General features: G+C 43.7%; 1 protein-coding gene across 2 annotated transcripts in view; it reads left to right on the forward strand.

The window, feature by feature from the left end:
• CYB5B (cytochrome b5 type B) overlaps window positions 1–21,893 on the forward strand; it is a 37,539-nt gene extending 15,646 nt beyond the window's left edge. The window contains exons 2-5 of one of the 2 annotated variants that reach the window (XM_069966107.1): window positions 5,627–5,755; window positions 10,808–10,831; window positions 18,905–18,939; window positions 20,971–21,893. In XM_069966107.1, coding sequence (XP_069822208.1) covers window positions 5,627–5,755; window positions 10,808–10,831; window positions 18,905–18,939; window positions 20,971–21,061 — 279 coding nt within the window. In that variant the 3' untranslated portion in view covers window positions 21,062–21,893. The remainder of the gene's footprint in view (window positions 1–5,626; window positions 5,756–10,807; window positions 10,832–18,904; window positions 18,940–20,970) is intronic. The other variant, XM_069966108.1, reaches the window with a different exon arrangement.
• The last annotated feature ends 2,522 nt before the right edge of the window (window positions 21,894–24,415 follow it).

Raw genomic sequence — 24,415 nt, forward strand, 5'->3', positions numbered from 1 at the left:
AGCTTGCATTGATGTGCCATCCTGGTTGAGCTGCAGTACCGGAGCCACTTGTGTGGGTTGTACAGTCAGTCTCATGCTACCACGAGTGTGAAAGCACCACCGACATTCAAAAGTGACCAAAACATCAGCCAGAAAGCATAGGGACTGAGAAGTGGTCTGTGGTCCCCACCTGCAGAGCCTTCCTTTATTGAGTGTGTCTTGCTAATTGCCAATGATTTCCACCTGTTTTCTATTCCATTTGCACAACAGCATGTGAAATTGCTTCCTAAGTGGACAGTTTGATTTCACAGAAGTCATTTAGGGCAGCTTCACACAGGACAGATTCCAGCGGATTCTCGCTGCGACTGTTGTAGCAGTAAGTAGTAATCCTGTTAGTTCCTATGTGAATACATACTTGCAGCAGATCTTTTAGACCGCTGAGAGTATGTAAATCACCCGCCCCCTAACTCACATGCTGCTGGCGCATACATCACCTGTCCTCAATCTGGTTTGCTGCACGGGGTCCTAGCTTCCTGCTCTCCTGCCCAGCCAATCAGTGTGTTGCCCAGCCACAGCCACTAATTGGCTTAGGGTGGTAGGGGATTAAATAGCTGGAACATGGTCTATCTCCAATATCAGCTGCTTTCATGTATCGGTTGGAGTAAGTAGTCTGTACCCTCTGCCTATGGAGTAGACTTGTTTTCTAAGCCTGCTCCAAATTACTCCCTTGCACTTCGATGTAGGGGTTAAAAAGAAAAGAAACACATGAAACTTTTGGCTCATAGACGATACTATCATTTGGTTATGTTGGTTACCAGACAGGATCTAAAACAATCAGAGCTGTATTCACAATTCTGTTGCGTATTGTCATTATTTGTGGCCTGCAGTTATAAACGTTTACCACATGGGGGTGCTGTGTACCTCTCACCTTTCTTGAAACCCTTTTTCAGCACATGGGAACATGGCATTTGTTTCACTCATTGCATAGTAAACTGCTGAAAGGCAGGGTGGATTACTACTTTCGGCAGGGTGAAAAGTTCGGTATGCCTTGCCTTATATGTAACATTCACACAACTGTAAATTGTGTGTGCACAACAGACATCTTGTGACATCAATTAAAGCAATGACAACAATAAACCCAGCCCCGCACGCTCTGATGTCAGTTCTCCAGAGCTTTTGATTAATAACCTATTATTGGGGTGCGGTGTGCCCAGTGATTCTGCTTATTTACACTACATGTAGTTCAGTAGCAGTCATGCCACATGAGGATCATCTCATAATAGCGTCTGTACAATACAGTATAATATAAAAAACAGCATTCCTTGCAAATGTATTCCAGGAATCAACGCATCTCGAAAACGTGCAGCTTTTAATTAAAAAGTAGATGGGTCATAGCTGCATTGAGTCCCGGGGTGCTGGAGCCGCACATTTCCTGCATTGTATTCATGTTTTAGGCTAAGTTCACACAATGTATATTTTCAATTAATCACTATTCCTGGTCCGGTAACCGGCTGGTTACGCTATCTGCATACCTTCCTCCCACCTTGGTGGTGATGCCCCGGATCATTTATGCCTTCAATAGAGTTGTGCCTCCTCCAGGTGAGTGGCCCCTTGTAGTCATCTACCACCATACATCTGGCCTCCACCTACTACACAAGGAAGCGCCCCCCCCCCTCTCTCCTTTCTTTCATTTCAATTAATCACGGCTGTTGTTGCAAATTGCAGCATCGGACGTGATTAATTGAAAATATACATTGCATTGAAGTCTATGGAATCTTGGCCGGGGTGTATACACTCCCAAGGAACCATATAAATTGGATATCTAGGTGTATAATTTCCTTGACAAGTGGCTTCCTCTCTGCTATGGGTGAGGTGGCCCTCATGTATCACGCTCTCATTTGAATATTGTTGGTCTCCTGATGAGCACCTACACCTAGATATCCAAGTCATATGGTTCCTTGGGAAAGATATACCATGTAAACAAACAAGAGGGTCCTGGCTCTAACAAATGCATGAGGGGGTCATATAAACAACAGTAATATAAAACACACGGTAGTACTGTGCACCACATTACTCAAACAGCACAAGCAATTGGGTTATTCTGAGCAATGTCAGCATCGATAACATGTCGTATAAAGAAAGATGCTTAGGCTCATCCGAGCCACTCACAGATTCCAATGTCCTGATAGAAGATATGCCTAGGACGTGAGTTGGCCCACATGTATCATGCTCTCGTTTTAATATTGCTGGTTTCCTGATGAGCTGAAAGTAGTGGTCAAAACTCATTGAGACCCTTTTCGTCTTGACTGACTTTATTCAAATAGAATGTGATTGACAGTACTAACAATTTAGGCCCACTGTGTAGGAGCGTGCATTTATTGGACATGTGCAGTAGCTCTTGGTCTGGCCACCATTTTTTACCTCATAGAAGTGAACAGGATGACTCCCAAGCATACCTAGTAGGTAGCCTTGGAGCTATCCTTAGCTGCTCTCTTTGGGCTTTTGCTGTTTTGTGTACATTCCTATGATATTCCCAGTACAGTACACTGCAACATCAGGTGCTACACCTTGGTAAGATACAGAATTTGTGTTACTGTAACCGGCTGGGAAATGAGCAGCAGGACGGAGAGCGGACATCATTTGGGTAAACTATAGAAGACGAAATGTGTCTAATAGAGATGAGCGAACCGGGTTCAGGTTCAAGTCGATCCAAACCCAAACGTTCAGTATTTGATTAGCTGGGGCTGCTGAATTTGGATAAAGCTTTAAGGTTGTCTGGAAAACATGGATACAGCCAATGACTATATCCATGTTTTTCCACATAGCCTTAGGCCTTTATCCAACTTCAGCAGCCACCGCTAATCAAATGCCGAACGTTCGGGTTCAGATGGACTCGAGCATGCTCCAGGTTCGCTCATCTCTAGTGTCTAATTGTTATCTCAGATAAAATAGTTTGGAGGCAGAAAAATGAAAGTAACAATATGTTGTTGCTAGACACAGCCCAAGGGCAAAAAGACCATTCTTTCTCAAGAAAAATGGATTCTCTTAATCCCAGTCATAGTGTCCACACACTGCAATTTCCTTGTGGTTTTGCTCATAATTTTCCAAAATTGTGGAAAAAAAATGTAATTTTACTATGATTTGTGCAGCTGTTTTGCTGGGACTTATGGTACTTTTACACGGGACGATTGATCGTTTGTTTTTGCACGATAACGGTCAAATTCGAACGGTAGTCGTACGTGTAAACGCAGCGAACGATCAAACGACGAGCAAAAAATCGTTCATTTTGATCTTTCAACATGTTCTCAAATCATCGTTGATCGTTCGCAAAAAATTTGCAGATCGTTCCGTGTAAACATTCTTTCAGCGATTTCACCTATGTGTGAGATAGGCTTAAACGATCGCATAGCGAATTTTCCGTACAATGTATCGTTCCTTCTAAACGCTGATCGTTATAAAAAAAAACATTGTTCATTCAAAATCGTTAATCGTGCGATCAGGCGAATTATCGCACCGCGTACAAGTACCATTAGAAAGACCTGGTAAAACCACAATAGAACCAAAACGATAAAGCCACATGTGAACCCCCAGCCCTGGTGAAGAGCAGCTGCTGTCTCTCCACCATTAGCTAAATCCTGACATGGTTTTCAGCAGTCTGTGAGTGCAGAGAGGGAAGCACTCCTCAATGTGCCAGTGACAGTCACAACAGCTATCCTATGGTGCTGAGCTTCCACTGCTTACATTCACCAGCATGTCCCCATACTCTAAAAGCTGATATTAATGATTTGTGTTTTGTTTTGTTTTTCCTACAAGAAATAGAGGTTGGGTGAGGTGACATTGGCCATGCACAGGTTTGATATATTGCGCACATAATCTTTTAAACAATGCGTCCTTTCACTTGGTCATTTCCTAATACAGTAATAATGATTGCCTGTCTGGTCTGTTGTATCTATGCTCTGCTCCTGTTTAGTGCCCTGTGGCTGCTTGTGGAACAGTCACCCGTCATGGGTCATGTGATCTCACATGCAGCTTCCAACTCTCACTGTAATTTCTGTTGCAACATTTCTTCCCTCCTTCAGGCATCGAAACCCCTTCCTGTAACAATTCCTGCAGAAAGTTATAGTTCCTGAGTGGGGTTCCTGATAACTTTGTTGGAGTGTTGCTTTAATTTATTATAAAACATTGTTTGATGTGTGCGGCAATGTGTAAGGCTTTGTTCACACAACATTTTTTAATGACAAGAATGGCCATTGTTCCCAATTAAAACAGTGGCCATTCTTGTCGTTTAAAAAAAAAATAATAGTATTGCAGTCAATGCAAACAATGTGTTGAACAACGGCTCTTGTTTACTACGGCTGTGGAAATAATTGACATGTCAGTTACTTCTGGCCATTATGCATTGAAGTCAATGCAATTTTTTTTTTTTTTTAAAGTAAACTGCTCAAAATAAGATCATTAATAAATGTTGCTTAAAATGTTACGCCTTGCACAAAAACACCAAATTAGCCAAAATAATGGCACAAAGAGAATGATAAATGTGTGGCCCATAATATTAATTGTGGATGACAATGATGGTAGTGAAAGTATAATTAATTCATTTGCAGATGATTCACACACAACGCGTCCTCACATTATAAAAAAGCATTGTGGAAGCTTTTAGGCACATGCTAGATAAAGGAAATGCTTTATTATCTATGCTTCAGTTATGGTAAGAGCTAGTCTACACATGGGGTGTTACTGCTGCATATCAGCATGCCACATGTTGCAAATTTCACCCAGGATTATATTAATAACATCTGGTACAGGTTAATCATCCCAGTGATGCTGCATTCACCAACCCACTCCCCCATACTGCCGTGAGTAAGGTGCTATTCCCACATTCTGTGTTTTCCTTACAACTCGGACGTGAAAGGCCTGTAGTGGAATCAGGCGCGCCATCTATTTTCCTGCTGCCCTATGGCTTAAGCTACATTAGTGCAGCTTGCTCCATTATTTTCTTATAGGTATAATATCCTTTCTGTTGCTGGTGGTCTGGAGCTCCCGTTTTACAGAACTGATTCATGTTAGGGGCCATATTAATGCCTACAAACAACCTTTGGAATGAAATGAGGGTAAACTGGTAGAACTGGATGCTTGGAGCCTGAGGGAAGGCATAAAGACTGGTTTCTGTTCTTGGCACTGCTAGACATACAGATCCAGTGGGGTGTTGAAACATTAGGTTCTTAAAGGACAATGGTTGTAAGGAGTCACAGAAGGAATTATTGTGGATGTGCTTTATTTTATAAATGTAAATATTAATTACCCCTATAATTATAAGGAACAAAACCCTATGATTAAATAAGGAAGAGCTACTGATCTGACACATTGGCATCTAGTCTTCTTAAAGGGAAACGTCAGAATGGGGGGAAAAAAATCTAAACTTTCTTTTGGTCTCTCTTTAGTATTGAATGTTCTCGAATATTAGAAAGTTTATCTTTTTTTAATTTTGGTCTGAAATTTAGATAACATTGTACTGATCTCAAACTGGTCCTGTTTTGTTGAGATGGTGGGGTCCTAGAAGAGAGATCACATTAAAAAAAAAATTGTATGCCACTCTTGCCAAAGATACATCATTCATGTACTTCACCTTCTTTCCATCTTTGTGCAGCATCCAGGCGGAGAGGAGGTCCTATTTGAGCAGGCAGGAGCCGATGCAACCGAGAGCTTTGAAGATGTTGGACATTCTGTTGACGCACGGGAGATGCTGAAGCAGTATTATGTAGGAGATCTGCATCCAGTAAGATCATTACATATTACATATAATGCTTGTACCACTCCTGATCAAAGGCCTTTTTTTAATTAATACATTTTTTACTAGTGAACTAAACTGTTCACAGACATAGGTTTAGTACCTGGTTATTTGTGTTCAGGGTATGTATAGTTGCAGGGCCGTTTTAATACACTGGTGGGCCCAGTGCACAGACCTCAAGAGTGGGCCCCCTCTCCTTATGAAGCTTAACTGAATTATATTTATCAGGTATTATCACTGGTGCATTATACTCAGTGCATCAGGTTTTATGACAAGTTATAAAAAGGGAGTTTGGTCGGGGATCATTCCTATGTCAGGTACAATACCCCTAAATCTTTATGAATAATGGAGAGTGAAGCTAGTGGGGGCACGTACAGACCTAATATCACCACTGGAACAGTTTCTGGCTATAACAGGTTCCCACTGTAGGGAGTATGGGTGTGTAAGCTCTTGTGTCCCCCCAGTCCTCCTCCTAGTCTGTAGGAGGAGGACTGGGGACACAGGAGCTTACAGACTAGGAGGAGGACTGGGGGACACAGGAGCTTACAGACTAGGAGGAGGACTGGGGGACACAGGAGCTTACAGACTAGGAGGAGGACTGGGGGGACACAGGAGCTTACAGACTAGGAGGACTGGGGGGGACACAGGAGCTTACAGACTAGGAGGAGGACTGGGGGGACACAGGAGCTTACAGACTAGGAGGACTGGGGGGACACAGGAGCTTACAGACTAGGAGGAGGACTGGGGGGACACAGGAGCTTACAGACTAGGAGGAGGACTGGGGGGACACAGGAGCTTACAGACTAGGAGGAGGACTGGGGGGACACAGGAGCTTACAGACTAGGAGGAGGACTGGGGAGACACAGGAGCTTACAGACTGGGGGGACACAGGAGCTTACAGACTAGGAGGACTGGGGGGACACAGGAGCTTACAGACTAGGAGGACTGGGGGGACACAGGAGCTTACAGACTAGGAGGAGGACTGGGGGGGGGGCACAGGAGCTTACAGACTAGGAGGACTGGGGGGACACAGGAGCTTACAGACTAGGAGGAGGACGGGGGGGGGGCACAGGAGCTTACAGACTAGGAGGAGGACGGGGGGGGGCACAGGAGCTTACAGACTAGGAGGACTGGGGGGACACAGGAGCTTACAGACTAGGAGGACTGGGGGAACACAGGATCTTACAGATTAGGAGGACTGGGGGAACACAGGATCTTACAGACTAGGAGGACTGGGGGGACACAGGAGCTTACAGACTAGGAGGACTGACTCAGTCCTTCTAGTCTGTAAGATCTTGTGACCCCCCTCCCCCCCAATCATACTAAGACTAAGATCCTGGGAAAGCTGGGTGGCCTCAGTCATACAACAATATAAGATGCAGGAAAGCTGGGTGACTTCTGAATGGCAGTAAGTGTTAAAATACCACCTGTGGTCTGTGCCCGGGGCGAGGCTTGAGACCAGGGGGCGGGGCTTATCAGGACATACTCCGGACAGGTCCGGTGGGCAAATCCTCTGTCAGTGGGCCCCCAGCTTCGATTCCCCCCTCCCCCCACCTGGCTACTACTTACATCCATCGTGCAGGTGCTGCTCCCCAGCCTCCACACACTCTACCTGGGGAGAGGCTGGATGCTTGTGAAGTCGGCACTGCCTCCTGAGCTCCCCCGCAGACAGGGCCAGCAGAGCATGTAGTGCAGCCTGTAGCTGCTTCCTGTAAGACCCGGTCACTCTGTCTCACAGGAAGCAGCTACAGTCCTCTTCCTTCCCGACCACCACGAGCCCTGCACTGCCACAGGTGTCACAGAGCGCCAACACTTGTGTCTTCAGCTCCCTACCCTTCACTGCTCTCCTCAGCGGGGGGCCCCTGTCAAGTGATCTGAACTAGGGGGCCCGGTGCACGTGCACCATATGCACCTAGGTTAAAGCGGCCCTGTATAGTTGATATGTCAGCAGTTTCCTAAACTATGGCCATAGTGTACCATCATAAAGGCCCAGATTGGTTGCAGTTTGGGTTGCAGGCATCTTGATGATCTTTGTTTGCCAATAGGTTTCTCTTGCTAGTAAAAAACATTTATTTAGCACCACCTAGAGGTACAGAGTGTAAAGTGATGAGTTGGGTTCTGACCTGACCTCTGAGACCCCTACAAACCTGACAATAAGGAAGGTCCAGGGCTGAGTTAGTGCTGTTTTCCCTTCATAGCATTGCTTCTAGAAAACCAATTTTGCCAGGTGCTGACGTTCTACTCAGCCAATCACTGTGCTGTCCTGTCGCGGCCACTAATTGGCTGAGCAGGACGGCAGTGAGCTGGGAGCCCGAGAAGCGAACTGGAGCATGGACAGGTAACTTTTTTGATATTTTGATAAAAAGCTAACAAAATGTCTCATCTACCCCACACTGGTACCGATAAACTACAGATCATGGCATAAAAAATGCATCATCATACTGCTCCATAGATGAAAAAGTCAGACTGACGATATTTGTCCCACAAAAATAAGCTCCAATGTGGCTCTGTATATGAAAGAACAAAAACATTATGACTATTAGAATGTAAAGAGATACAAAGTTGCCAAAAAAATCTGTGACTGAGGAAGGAGTTAAAGAGGATGTACCATCAGATACATCCTCTTTAATCTGACCCAGATGCGGCCCGCCCCCTGTGGGAGGGGATTCCCTCCCCTCTACGACGCGGCTTCATTAGAATCAATGGAGCCGTGTCATAGTGGGGCGGGGGATTCCTTGCACCAGGGGGTGGACCGGCCTGCCTCCAGTTGTACTTTGCAATTGCAGATGTAATTTTTGCCTAAAATGCCGTGAAATCAGAAAAAATTTATGTGTGGTGGAAGTGAAAAAAAAAAAGGTTTTTATTTATTTGTGGGGGTTTTGTTTTTTATGCAGTTCCCCCTAGGGTAAAACTGACATCTTATATATGTTCTTCAAGTCAGTACGATTACAATGATATATAACTTTTATTTTATTTGATTGCTTTTTAAAATTTAAACCTTTTTTTTAAAAAAAAATATGTTCCTTAAAATTGCTCTATTCCCATCCTTATAGCGCTTTTATTGTTACATCTATCGGGCTATGTGAGGTGTCATTTTTTGCACCATGATGTGTTTCTATCGGTGCCTTGTTTGCGTATATGCGATGATCCCTTTTTATTACAATTTTTCTAGATTTGAAGCTACCAAAATGCGCAATTTTGCACTTTGGAATTTCTTTGCGCCATTTACCGTGCAAGATCAGGAATATGATAATTTAATAGTTTAGGTGATTACGCATGCGGCGATACCAAACATGTTTGTTTGTTTGTTTGTTTATTTATTTTTATTTATAAAATGGGATGGTTTTTTTATAATTTTTTTTTTTCTTTTTTTACCCACATACTAGAGGCCCCCCACATTGATCTCTCATTGAGATCTATGCAGTAAGATATCCTGCATAGATCCATGAGATCAGTGTTCTATTGCTCTCGGCTGCTGCAGCCAGGAGCAATAAAATGCAGAGCCGGGATCAGCACAGTTATGGCGCAGACCCCGGCCTGGTATAGATGCGGGGATCGCTCCTCCGCGATTAGCCGCGGTCCCGGGCTGCATATAGCGCCAGGGATCACGGCAGTTCACACCCCTCTGAACTCCGCTAGTGACACCAGGATGTACAGTAACATCCTGGTGCGCCAGAAACGCTGCTGTGGCTGATAATCATCCTATGTAAGAGTGATGCCAATTAGCTGAAGATTATTGGCTGATTGCTTGTTTAGAACAGGCTGTATCTTTATCAGCCACACATCTTTTTATATAAACAGGTTTTGTGTGGCCGATAACAATAAAGGGAAATTAACGGCACAGAGATGTATATAACTGTTCGGTCAGTTTCCAGATCACTAGCATTCTATACTTACCATGCATGCTGCTTGTGATCCCGTGTCTGGCTTTTCCAGTCGTCCGGCTGTATGCTCTGGCCCTGCCACCTCTGGCTAGTAGTCATTCCGGAAGAGGCGATGGCCTGAAGATACAAGTGGAGGCTGGAGGACTGGAGAAGCCAGATGCTGGATAACAAGCATATACATATTTATGCTGTCAATTTCCAGGGCTGCATGAATGATACATTGATTGTTTGTGCAGCCCAAGCACTCGATTTCTCGTGTGATGTAAAGGCACTGCAAACAAGCATCGATCTGGCTGATTGGCGCTTGTTTGCAGCCCTTGTGGCCGAGACATCTTTGTCTAAAATGACCTTCAGTTTCCTAATATAAAGCTATTAAAGGGAAACTCCAGGTAGAGGTAAAAAAAAATGAAACTTCTGCAGAAGCATAACGCATTACTTACCTAGCTATCCCAGTTTTCAAACTACCAAAAATCCATTTGTTTGGGGGGTTTGTTCTGTATTGTGTTTCTGTCCTTCCTGGTTGAGCAGTTCCCAGAATGCAATCCTTTCCCTCAGCTGATCATCACAGCCCCCCTCACAATCAGTAAAATTAGTGCTGCACCTGCTTCTGGTCATTCAGAGATGGTTGATCACTTAGGGGATTGGGATATCCAGCCAAGCCTCCTGTGAGATCACTCCCTGCCCCCTGTCTGCATCATCAACCTGTCCTCGGCAAACACACACAATGTGAGACAGAGGCAGAGGGAGCAGGAGACAATGTGAATTGGCACAGAGATCAGTTTTCTTCACTTCCTGGATTTCTATCGGCTACCAGTGTGGCAGAACCGTACAGATACGGTAATACATTGTATAGACACATCTATATAACGTTTGATGTACTTTTAATAGAAAACAAGTTTTTCTTATCCAGAGTTCCCCTTTAAAAAATAAAAAAAAGAAAGAAAAGAAAAAAAAGATATATGCGTCAGTGCCATTAGGCAGTTAAGTGGTCTTGTTCCAGAGGGGTTGGGGGTATTTTTTGCACATAGGTTTGTGAGAATAACACCTTTTAATCTGGCATATACTGTACTAGGTATAGGTTTTATGCAGGTTGATCCAGTTATTTACATAATTTACTGTTATTTTGACAATTTATTTTATTCTTTTTGCTGAACAGGATGACTGCAAAAACAGTGAAAAGGTAAGAATGCTTCCTTATACCACAAACCACAGCTTATACACTAAATTGCATTTGTTTGTTTTTTTAATTGATCTTGCCACTAGGGGTGCCGTCACTATATAATTGAGGTAATGACTGATCATTTAACTAGAGTATTGGGATACTAGCATCCTCTTTTCAAGGGTCACTCAGAATATCAAATTGATTAAATTTTGAAAATTGGGACCTGGTTTTTTATTTTTTTAAACTATTGTACATCTGCTCAGTGCAGAGATTAAATATGAGGACAACTCTCCTATTATTGGGGGCTGCAGAAATGTACGACAAGATTTCTGCAACTTGCCTTTTTTTTTCTTAAGGGTGCACTTACACGTACAGGATCTGCAGAAGATTTGATGGCCCAGATTTGAAGCTTCAGATTCAGAGCAAATCAATTCTGGGCCATCAAATCTGCGGATCTGCTGCAGATTCAAATCTGCTGCAGATCCTGTACGTGTGAACGCACCCTTAAAGAAATTTTGTAATACAGAGTAGAAAGAGGAGTGTGCATGAGCACAGTACCTGCTGTTAGGCCTAGAGGGCCTTTGAAAACAAATAACTGTCATTTGGCTCAATGTAGGGAACTATGAACCTTGGTGATCCTAGAGGTTAAGGGTCCTTTTACACGTACAGATAAATCGTTTAAGCGATTTGTTTAGTGAGTGACAAGCAATGATTTTTTTTCTTTTAACCATTTAAGGACAAAGTTGATCTTAACCTTAAAGGGGTATTCCACCCAATGCAGTTTTAAAAAAAAATAGCAAAAGGAGCCCTGTGTCCCCTGAGCGTTTTGACACTATTCTTGCATTTCTGCATGCTTCTGTTCTCCATATCAAAGTTTTTAAAATTCTGTCATGCTTTTCAATATGGCGCTGGCCATACTCCAACTCCAACTCCCAGCATGCACCACGCCTTTTTTTTTTTTTTTTTTTTTTTTTATAAATTGTCTTTTTATTGAAGTTTTCAATATAAACAAAACCAAACAAAGGTACATGAAAGGAAAATAGCAACAATGCGCATGACATCAAACAACATATTGCCATATAAGAAGGGTGAAATCACCCAAGTAATACAAGAAGACAGTTCAGGTAACTAGCATATGGGCCAGGCTGTATTTGAGCAAGAGCCAGCCGCAGTAAAAAAGAAGGCGAGTCCCAGCCTTATCGCTGAGATGTCTTCCCAATACCAGGTAAATTTAGCTGAACAAAAAGATTCGATGTACAGCCCGGAACTGGAAGAATAAGCTTACATTGCGGGAGCAACAGCTCACCTCTATTGTTGGCAATAAGAAGAGAGAAAAAAGGAGAGAGCAACAAAGAGAAATAAGAGAGGGGGGGGATGAAGAAAGAGTAAAGGAGGAGAAAGAAAGGTAGGGGGAGGAGAAGGGGGAAGGGGGAGGGGTGTTATCTCGGACGCCTGTCCCAGAACGTGTCCCAGGGGTCCCAGACTGCATTGAATTTTTCAACTGTATTGTTCAGGGTTGCTGTAAGCACCACACCTCTTATGTCTTCCTCCCCCACCTCCATCCTGTCATAATTTCTCCCTCTCTCCCTGATCATTGCTGTTTCCTCCTCTGCGTTCACATCTCTCCCTTCCTCTCTCATTCCCTCCCTCATGCATTGCTGTTTCCTCCCCTGCGTTCATGTCTCTCCCTCCCTCTCTCATTCCCTTCCTCATGCATTGCTGTTTTCTCCCTCCCTCATCCATCTGTGCGCAGGGGCTGCTGTGCTGGGAAAATGTATCTCCTGTCTCCCCTCACACTGCAGACATGCCTATACTGTCCTGTGTGTCTGCAGTGGGCTGGGTTAGCAGCAGTAAATGTTTACACCCAGCCCAAAACAGAGACAGGGGACATGTGATCTTGTCTTGTAAACAAGACAGAGAAATCTCAGTGTAAGAGCATTTTTGTGCTGACATGGGGTGAGACACCTAAAAATGATCAAAAACGGTGCAAAGGCCGTAATAACATCCAATTGCATATGTATTTAACTTTTTAGGTACTATTAAATATTGCAAAGAACTTTTATAGTGGAATACCCCTTTAAAGTGACACTGTCACCTCCTTTTTGCATTCTGACATCTCTACACAGGTGTAAAGGGTAAATTTATCGTTTATCATACCTTATTTTATATCATACGTCATAGTGCTTGTTCAAGTAAAAAGTCATCTTTTATCAACTACAGATTGTGTTAAGTGGGCGGGGCCTCGCGGCATTAGCGCCACCTTGCCCCGCCCACAACACCACAGTTGGCCCTGCCCCTCGCCGGCCATTGGAACAGGCTGGCCGAAAGGTCTAGACCCCACCCCCTTTACGCCGACCAACCAATGGGGGACAAGGGGCAGGGCCAATGGTGCCAAGGGCGGGGCTAAGTGGCGCTAATGCCGCGAGGCCACGCCCACTGAATACAATCTGCAGTTGATAAAAGGACACTTTTTACTTGAACAAGCACCATGACACATGATATGAAATAAGGTATGAAAAACGCTAAATTTACCCATTACACCTGTGCAGAGGTGTCAGAATGCACAAAGGGGGTGACAGTGTCACTTTAAGGACCAGGCCAATTTTAAATTTTTGCGCTTTTTCTTTTTCCTTCTTGCCTTCTAAGAGCCATAGCGCTTTGGTTTTATCACCTACAGGGCTGGTTGGGGCCTCATTTTTTGTGCTAGTCTCTAGTTTTTATTTAGTATCTTTTTTTTTTTTTTTATCTATTATTATTTATATTCATTTATTTTATTTTCTCAGATTTTTTTTCTGGCTTCCCCCCCCCCCCCCCCTCTTTTTGTTTATGTTGTTCACAGTACAGGAATACTATTGTTAAAGCAATAGTTAAATATGTTTATTTATTTTTGTTTTTTTATATATTTAACTTTTTAAAGGGATATTTCAGCAAAAAGCTTTATTCCAGTAATTGAAACACATTTCAATCCCCTATCTGCCCCCTTCCCTATCTTTTCCCCCCTCAACCCCTCACCAGGAAGTGAAGTAAACTCATTCTTACCTAATGACTGTTGACTCCAGGCTTTTCTGTGGCAGCCATTTTGTGACAATTACATCATCAAGAGGGAGGCGGGTCTTAGCCCTGTTAGGCCAGCCTCCCTTTGTCAGATGACTCAGGATGCTGAGCTCTGATTGGCTGAGCAAGATGTAAGCCATTTAACCATTTTACAGAGTCAGACATCACAGAGGACAAAGTGCATCATGGGAAAGCCCAAACCAGGAAGCTGTGCCTATGCAGAGGATGTCATTGGCACAAAATGGCTTCCACAGAACAGCCTGGGGTCAACAGTAATTAGATAAGAATGAGTTTACTTCACTTCCTGGTGAGGGATTGAGGGGGGGGGAAGAGATAGGGAAGGGGGGCAGATAGGTGATTAAAGCATATTACAAACTTATATAACTTTGTAATGTGTTTCAATTACTGGGAAAAAGCTTTTCACTGAAGTACCCTTTTAAGTCCCCCTAAGGGACTATAACATGCAATCACTCGATTTCATACACTAGTCAATGCTATGCCATAGTATAGCATTGATTAGTGTTATTGGGGATCTTCAAATAGAACCTGCCTGTGGCAAACATTATGTGAAGATCGCTGAGATGACTGAACAGAGGTAAACATTAGACCTTCAGCAGTCAGCTAAAACTATCAGGACCCCAGCAGTCACACTGCGGGGCTCCCGATCGGCTAGACTGTCAGTTAAATGCAGTAATTACGACATTGAAAGGGTTAATGGCAGACGACCACACGATTGCAGCGGCCCCTCATTAACCCCTTTCCTCCGCAGGATGTACCGGCACGTCCTGCGGGGGGTGGGGAGGTTCAGAGAGGGGCCGCGCCGCATCCCCACTCTGAACTGCCGCGATCCTGGCTGCTTACTGCAGCACGGGACCGCAGCTATTAGCGGGTGCCGCCGATCGGCAATCGCGGGGGGGAGATCCGGTGTACTGAGCCAGCCGGGGCTCAGCGTCGGACTCGGAATGACGCTGATCCCGATTCGCCAATCTATTTAGATGGTCTGATGGATCGGTGCTCTATTATATACACAGCATTGATCTCAATGGGAGATGAATGCCATCTCTGCTGCCATCTCTGGCCGAGACAGGAACTGTCCAGAGCAGGAGAGGTTTTCGTTTGGGTTTTATAGAAAACCAAGACAGAGTTCCTGTCTTGGCCAGAGATATTAGCAGAGAGCACTGTGTCAGTGTAACGCCTGGAGTAGTGGATCCACTGGACCGTCACCAGTGATGGCACTAACCTCACCAGGGAGCGGAGTCTAAGGGGCCGCTGGTTTTCACCAGAGCCCGCCGCAAGGCGGGATGGACTTGCTGCGGCAGGCGACCCCCAGGTCGCTACCCCTGGCTCGGTTGCTGGTGACGGCAGGCGAGGCGTAGCAGGAGCCGTAGGCAGGAGATGATACTGGCAATGGTCTGTAGGTGAGACCGCACGTGACAGGCAGAACACAGGAACTGAAGAATAACGGGGAAGCAGGAACCAGGAACAAGGAGTGGGGACCAGGTAGCGGACAGGGATCAGGAACAAGGACTAGGGACCAGGTAGCGGACAGGAATCAGGAACAACAGGGAGCTGGGCCAAACGCTATGGGAAGCATGTAGAGGCTCCAACACCTGTAGTGAGGCAGGGCTGGAATATATAGGGAGTGATTGTGTGCAAGGACCAATTAGGAGCGCACTGCCCCTTTAAACCTGAGACAGCCGGCGCGCGCGCCCTAGGAGGCGGGGACGCGCGCGCCGGCCGGCACAGCGATGGACGGGAGCGTGGAGAGGTGAGGCGCCCCCCGGGGCTGAAGCAACAGCAGCGCCGGGTCCCTGACTATGGACACCGGCTGCTGCATGGGGCAGGAGGCGGTCGCGGCGGCGGCCCGGAACGCGGGACGCGGCCGTGACAGTCAGACTCAAAATAAAACATTTTCTACATGACATATAGAAGCTAATAAGTATGGGAAGACTTGAGATTTTTTCAGAGAAGTAAACTTTCTGACACCAGTTGATTTGAAAGAAAACGTTTTTTGCTGGACAACCCCTTTAACAGTGAGTACCCAGCTGCTGATAGTAGCAGATGCTCACTCTCTATGAAAGAGCTTGTGAGCTTGCTTCATAGTTCTATACCATGGGATGATATACATCTATACCTGATTGCATTAAAGCCCAGCCTGCGAAGGCATAAAGGGGTTAAACGATAGGTGTTTAGACAAACAGATAAATTGCTAAGAGAAGTTTTTTAAGGAGAAGTCCGGCAAAATTTTTAAATAAAGTATGTTATTGCTCCCCAAAAGTTATACAAATCACCAATATACACTTATTATGGGAAATGCTTATAAAGTGCTTTTTTTTCCCTGCACTTATTACTGCTTCACTTCCCGGATAACATGGTGATGTCACGACCCGACTCCCAGAGCTGTGCGGGCTGTGGCTGCTGGAGAGGATGATGGCAGGGGGACACTAAGGGACACAGGGCACTGGAGGGACACTGAGCATCCCTCTGCCATCATCCTCTCCGGCAGCCACAGCCCGCACAGCTCTGGGAGTCAGGACGTGACATCACCATTTTATCTAGGAAGTGAAGCCTTGATGCAGTAGTAAGTGCAGGGAAAAAAAGCATTTTATAAGCATTTCCCATAATAAGTGTATATTGGTGATTTGTATAACTTTTGGGGGGGGCAATACAATACTTTAATAAAAATTTTCAATGGACTTCTCATTTAATGTGATTGTATATAAAATGAATAGAGCTGACCTGCAACTGTATTCAAAACAAGGGAACCACAGGCCAATCTGGAGATCGACGGAGGGTAAGAAGGTCTAATAGGGCTGCAACATCAGTCGAAAGAGCTGGGGGCGCTCTGACTTAAAGTACCATGCATATTCTTCCTCCCTTCACCCATTTTCTTTTGTTCTTCCCTCCCATGGTTCTCTCCCTCTCCCCCTTCTTCCTATTTCCCCGTTCTCTCTGACAACATACTTCTCAGACAGCAATGTTTCTAGATTATTTTTATTATTATTATTATTATTATTATTATTATTATTATTATTATTATTCCTTACAAGTTGTTGGTTTGTGAAAAACTTTAATAAACTTTGAATATGCAGAGAGCTGAGGGCAAATAAAGGAACAGTTTTAGCTATTTTTCAGGCTACATTATGAAAGCAACTCCTTGTATATAAATGGAATTGTTGATTGGTTCTGGGCCTAGTGATAGCCATAACATGATTTCTAGTCCTCTAAAAATCTCTGCATCTTTACTTGGCAGTCATTTTTGTAAATAAATGAAGCTGTTGTCAGCCCATCTGCTGCGTATACTCTCTACTGGCAGCCTGCCCTACCCAGATTAAATATCATTTCCGTTTTTTCTAATTACAACCTCTTGTAATTATTGTTTGTTTTATAATGGTGTTTTGCGCCTCTTCCTCCTTCCCCTGCACCTTGTATCTGCCCTGGGCTGGTTATCCACTTCTTGACTGTGTGCACATGCGGGGCTGCACCACCGATGACTATCACAATAAAACTCACTTTTTAGTGTAAGGGGCCCATTTTTGTCACTGTCATTAAAACCAACACACAAAATACTCCATTATAAACATGACTGATGTCCGTGTGTCATTTCCATCTAACACTTTACTGCAGTTAGTCAGGGCAGTGCCAAGAGGACCGTGGGTGTCTTGCTACACAGTGGCAGATGGAAAGGAGCAACAAATGACTGAAGCCAAAGACTATATGGTTTGTCTGTACAGTTAGTTACAGCATGATGCCAGTGATGTATGGTATTATTCTGATGAAATGCAGAATTTCCCTTTCTACCCACTGCTAAATGACAGCTTTCTCACTATTACTGTACATAGATAGAGCTGTCAATCAGCAGCAGGTGTGTAAGCAAACCTGCATCTCATGAATACGTCAGACTCCTAACTTACAGCACTGGCATTGCTCTGCAATAACTACATTATGAGTTCTTCAAAACTTCTGTGTATTGATACATAGGTCATAGACCACTGAAATCAGCATGCCTGTCTCTATATAAAGTAGTCACACTCCCAGTACATCAAACAGCCTAACTTGGCTGAGCAGGGGGAATCATCAGAAGCCGTCAGAACAGGAACACACACAGCGGGAGCAGCGAGGGGATGCATGTATGGCTCAATAATTGTTTTATGCCACAGGAAAGCAGTATGGAGAGTTTAAGATTTCCCCATACAACCTCTTTAAGGCCCAGACCGGCCACACCCTTAAAGGGTTTTTTAGGGGGGGAAATGGACTGATGGGTTGGATGCCAATGCCTGGCACCCATGCTAATCAGCTGTTCAGGGCCTGCACTACACCGTAACAGGAGCTGCCCCTTGGCTGGGTCCTTCCCGGAGGGATATCTGGCTAGTCCTGTGTTTTGAGACTCTTCAATGAGGCTCCACGGGCTCTTCTTTTGCGTAAACAGAGTTTGTCTCTTCTCACTGTGTAGCAGTGGCAACCTGTAACTGCAGCTCAGGTCCTGTTCTATTGAATAGGAACCCCGCCGATCTGTGACTGATGAGTAGTGATGAACAAATTTATCAAACGAATGCTCTGCATTTGACTCCCAGGGGCTAGAGAAGTTGGATGCAGCCCTAGACTGCCAGGAAAACATATTTTCCAGGACTGTCTAGGGCTGCGTTCAACTTCTCAAACCCCTGGGAGTCAAATGCAGAGCATTCGAGTTCGTACAGACTTGAACGATTGATAAATTTGCTCATCACTACTGATAAGCTCAGTGATTATGTATTACCCACACCTCTCCATCTTCTAATGAGAATAGTATTAATATTATAAGGAATTTCTAATTGCATTCCTGAAAGGTTGATGGGTAAGACATTTTTTCACATACCAGCCTCTGTGGACTTACTACTTAATCAACGCAAATTGAAGATTGTGATGACGTGTCTTTTGTTTTCAGTTTTTTATTGTTGTTGAAAAATAAATATTATTTAAAAATGTGTGTCTATAGATTTATGAATGTATATATTTTTTTCTTCGCTGAAAATTATCTTTTTTTTTCTCTCTCCCCAGGATGTCTTGATAACAACATCATCCAATTCATCCAGGTAACTTTTACTAAAAGGGTTGTCAGAGTGGCACAATAAAGCTGCAGCAGCCTTTGCCCCTTCTTTGCTTATAAACTGCTAAGGCTAGGTTCACACTGCGTTTTCAGCATCCGTTTAACGCATCCGTTTTTTGCAAAAAACGCATGAAAAACGGATTGCAAAAAACGGATTCATTTGTGTGCATCCGTTTTTTTATTGACTTCCATTATAAAAAAAAACGAATCCATTTTTTTTGGCGGACCAAAACGGACCAAAAAAACGTTGCTGACCCTATTTTTCTGGAAGTTAAAAAAAACGGATCCGTTAAACGGATGCTGAAAACGCAGTGTGAACCTAGCCTAAAACAAGAGTTCTTTGTTATAATAGGAGCCTATGGAACTTTTGGTATACGTAATTGTTGGAAGTTCCATAGGTTTCCATAATTCTGTAGACTGCTCGTAATAGCTGATGAGTGCGTCTACGCCTTTATTCTACCGATTGGTGGGGGGTCTCAGCACCTGGACCCTTACTGATACACACCACTTTGTGTGCTTTTTAAATGATAGTTACAATTTAAAGCTCCTTTTATGATAGGCGCTTATTGGCAAGGAGTGTTGCTGGAAATGCTTCTTCAGCCAATAATCAGCCCATGTAACAGTGTCAGTGATCAGCTGATAAAATGCCTGCTCGTCAGTTGATGGCATCTTTTGAGCTGACCCTAAAGTGATACGGTCACCCCCTTTCTGTATGAGGACTTCTCTATACAGCTGTGAAGCATAAATTCTGCAGATTTCAAATCTTACTTTATAATAGATTTCTTGGTGCATGGTCCAGTGAAAAATGCTTTTATCATTGGTGGTTTGTGCCACCTGGGCGGGGCTTCAGGTCTGCAGCACCACTTAGCCCTGCCCCTCTGGGACATCATTGGCATCTAGGCTTTAGGCCCCCCCACTCGGTGGCCATTGGAAAGGGACGAACTAGAGGTCTAGCTGATGTGGGTGAGGCTAAGTGAAGCTGCGGACCCGAAGCTCTGCCCAGATGGCACATAATACCAACCATAAAAAGCATTTTTCACAGGACCAAGCAGAATTTAGGCTTTACAGCTGTGTAGAGAAATCCTCATACAGAAAGGGGGTGACCGTATCACTTTAAAATCATTGTTAACCGGCCATACACCAGATGTGTGGCAGATGGCAATGAATTTATATGACCAAACGATACAGCAATTATCTCATGCGGTTGAGATGCTCGATTATTTGTACCGCATAAAGGCACTATAAACAAGTGTCACTGTTGCTAATTGTTGCTCGTTTGTATTGGTAGACGGTCGAAAATTGATGTATCTAAAAGGACCCTTAAACTAACAAAATACACTATACACAACTGTTTTATCCTTGCTGCCATGTTGGTAATTCCTGCTGCCATTTTATATTTAGTGCATGATGTGTGTCCGTACTATCCTGATGATGGGAGCACCCTGCAGCAACATTGCTACAACGATTGTTCTTTCTTTTGTTGGGACCAGATGGACTGAACAATGTGCAATTACACAGAACAATTAGTAAACGAATGCGGAACTACAGCGAACAAATGTGGAATTACAGCGAACAATTAGCAAACGATTAACAATGATTTTAGGGTCAGATCTTAATCACACAAGATTTTTTCGATCGTTGCCTGCAATTACACAGGATGATTACTGTTTAAATTCTAACGATATAACTATTTTCTGAACGATAATTGTCCCGTGTAATAGAGCCCATAGGCACAATAGCAGACCTATTCAGTTGTAAGGAAGTCCAAAGGGCAGCAGTCTATAGGCATGCTGTGTGATCTGTGCAGAAGTAAAGGGGTGCCTAGCGCTAATTAAATGAAAAATTGAGAAAAAAAAATGTTTAACGTAAAAGCTTGTTTTAAGTCATAAGTCATATTTTAAAGGGTATGTGTCATCTAAAAATTACCTGTCTAGGAAGCTGTATCTGCTTTCCCCAGAGAGCTCCTTTGAACTGCTACAATTACATTTTTGTTGTTTTTCCCTGTTTATACATACAGTTCGTGGAGCAATTGGCTGATCCCTGCTGTGGCTGTACTGATTCTGGGCTTGATGTATCGTTTTTACTCAGTGGACAGCCGCTCATCCTGAGCATTACAGTAACCTTAACCATAACCTGCCGGTGTCTTCACGCACAAGGAAATGAGCAGGATCCGAAGCACAGAGAAGAAACGTCCCACATCTCTGCCAGATCCAGAAGAGAAACTTGAACGGAACCTCCTCATTTTATGTTGGTGACCAAGACCTCTCGTCCATACCGTGTTCCTGTGTTGTGGTTTTAACCCCTTTCTAAACTCTGGATATTCTTACAGGACTTTTTATCAGAATATTGGGCCACAGAGCATGCCTCATACTTTGTATTTCTTCAAGCATTTTTTCACTTTCATCAACATTTTAAAAGTCTGTATCTACATAAAATGTTAAGTAACTTTGCAGAAAACTTTCTTTGCTGTTTTCAGATTATTTTCAAAATAGTTTTGGTTGTCCTTGGATACAGACAGCAGTTTACCTCCACCTTGCTGTCGGACATGTGACTTAACAACTGTCACTGTCTCCTGTGCTCTCATGTTGCTCTGCTGTCTGTAACAGGAAGCCAGCAGAGTTCTGAATTAATTTTAGGTCTGAGTAGAGAAGAGATCATTGTGTAATTCTGCAAGAAATGTAATACAAGTTATTTACAAAGTTCCCCAGCATTTCATGCAGATTCTAATTATGGAATGCTTTGGTGGGAGGCAGCTTTGTTCTGTGGGAGGAAACTGTGGATGCATGTTGGGAACAACATACTATTCAGTGTTTCAGACCCTCTAATGCCTGTGTATGAATGATTCATTGCTTTTTCAGTAGTGAAAATGGTTGTCATCAATGTCATATTTACACTAAAAGCCATAACTAAAGGTCTTAAGACATCAGTGATTTTAATAAACCTTTCCTGTGTCTTATTTGTGGAATGCTTGATACACATTGTATGGTGTGTGTTTTTGTTTTTTATTGAAACTGGGAAAAGGGATTTATAAGCTTGGTGTCATTATTCTCGTTTTGCCCACTCTTGCATGTAATACATCACAGATTATATCTCCAGTGCTACTGTCCCTTCACAAACCGTCAATTTAAATGTTAACATAAATAGTTTCTGCCATCATTAGGGAAAAGCTCACTGCAAATTAATAAATTATTTTAAAGGGGTCACCTGGCCAGGACCCTGTTTCTCAGAATAACATCTATCCAACTCCCTGGCTCCTGTGCTGTTGCCTGCATTTGGACGCTCTGGTCACCACTGTGTGGCCGCTTTCGGTGTTTGAGACATTGCAGGCTCAGTCTTTCATTGGCATGACACCCCTGAAAAAGGGTCCAGGAGGCAGAGATTGGGTTTCCAACAAAAGTCCCAGGTGATGTTACCATACACTATGCAGGGACCACTACAACAAAGAGTGCACGTGAACACTGAGACAAGTGATTAGCTGCAGCAGTCCCTTCTGTGGTGACGTCACTGGGGCGACCACTTTCAGCCACACTTACTGTAAGTTTGCTTATCTAGTGACGACAGGTTCCCTTTAGTAGTTTACATTTGGTTTTCTTATTATGGATCCTGATCCACAATCTGTTAAAAGACAAAAAAAAACAACAAACCTTTCATTTACAAAAACATTTAATATGTCAGAGTTAGGCTTTCTGCAAGAGAACAAGTGGGGATAAGCGCTCGGTAGCGCACTTCATGTCCTCTCTGTCAATGTTCTCTGTCCTGTGGCGCTATAGATTTGTAGCAGACTGGCAGGATGGAGATCACCAAGAGCCAGGGAGTGAAACTCTCTAACACACACGTCTCCCCACTTGTTCTCCTGAGTGGTGGGGGTTTTAGCGTAAGAACCTGACCGATCAAAATTCTTGACTTGTCAAAAGTTTTTGTAAATGACAGGCAGGCTTTAGTACCATATGTTTTACTGAACAGTGTGAAGGTGGGTTTCTAAGTAAAAATGGTAAGATAGGTCTCTTTATCAGCCCTTGGCAGATATAATATGATTACATTTTACATGGTCATTCTTCAATTGTTATCAAAGGCTGTAGTCTATATTTCTTTAGTAAACCAAGGAATATTTAGAGGGCCATCTCTTTATGCTGAATTATTCTTCCATATTCCAGCATGTTGGTTGCTGATGGCTCCCCCTCCCCCCGTTAGGTGAGCTGACACTTCCTTGTGGATCAGAAGGGTGCCCCAAGTCTCCCTCCCATTCATTCATAAGAAGTTTGTTTACCATTTTTGTGCATTCTCCCCCCTCCCATTACTTTCTCTTGTTAGACAGAGCTTCTTATGTGCTGTGAAGTCTCACACAGTAAATGTTTGTTTGGTTTGTGAAAGCCCACACAATGAGGCTTTGTAAAGTGTGTAGATTGTTAATACAATTGTGTCTCTTCCATCCAAGTGACACTGATGGGACTTGTGCTAAACGCTCACAAGTAATGCCTATATATAAAGTATTCATCACACTATCCATTAAACATTCAGGTCATCTTAAATGGGTGGACCATATCCATCCATGTAAACAATAGTGATCTGTACCATCTTAAAGGGGTATTCCCAACTCAACTAAAATAAACTTGTAGGACTCAAATTAAATGCTTTTGCAAATACATTCATTTATCAACCTAGCTTCCCTTGCCTGATATACTGCTCTTTCCCTCCCATTGTTGACAGCTCGTTGCCTAGGTTACAGACCACCACTCTGTTCTAAAAACAGTGGCCTGGCTATTGTGCATATGTAGCACAAATAACACATCCTAGCTGTGAATGAAATATTCTCATTAAATACTTTTTTCTGTACAAATTTGAATGAGCTGACAGCAAAATCACACAAAATGGAAATCACATTTAGTAACCAATGGAGGCCTGGATTTGGAGTCACACACAAAATTAAAGTGGAAGAACACACTACAGGCTGATCCAATTTTGATGTAATGTCCTTAAAACAAGTAAAAATGAGTCTCAGTAGTGTGTGTGGCCTCCACGTGCCTGTATGACCTCCCTACAATGCCTGGGCATGCTCCTGATGAGGTGGCAGATGGTCTCCTGAGGGATCTCCTCCCAGACCTGAACTAAGGAATCCGCCAACTTCTGGACAGTCTGTGGTGTAATGTGACATTGGTGGATAGAGCAAGACATGATGTCCCAGATGTGCTCAGTTGAAGTCAGGTCTGAGGAACGGGTGGGCCAGTCCATAGCTTCAATGCCTTCATCTTGCAGGAACTGCTGACACACTCCAGCCACATGAGGTCTAGCATTGTCCTGCATTAGGAGGAACCCTGGGCCAACCGCACCAGCATATGGTCTCACAAGGGGTCTGAGGATCTCATCTTGGTACCTAATGGAAGTCAGGCTACCACTGGGGAGCACATGGAGGGCTGTATGGCCCTCCAAAGAAATGCCACCCCACACCATTACTGACCCACTGC

The sequence above is a fragment of the Dendropsophus ebraccatus genome, chromosome 4, assembly GCF_027789765.1.
Source record: "Dendropsophus ebraccatus isolate aDenEbr1 chromosome 4, aDenEbr1.pat, whole genome shotgun sequence".
Lineage (NCBI taxonomy): Eukaryota > Metazoa > Chordata > Amphibia > Anura > Hylidae > Dendropsophus > Dendropsophus ebraccatus.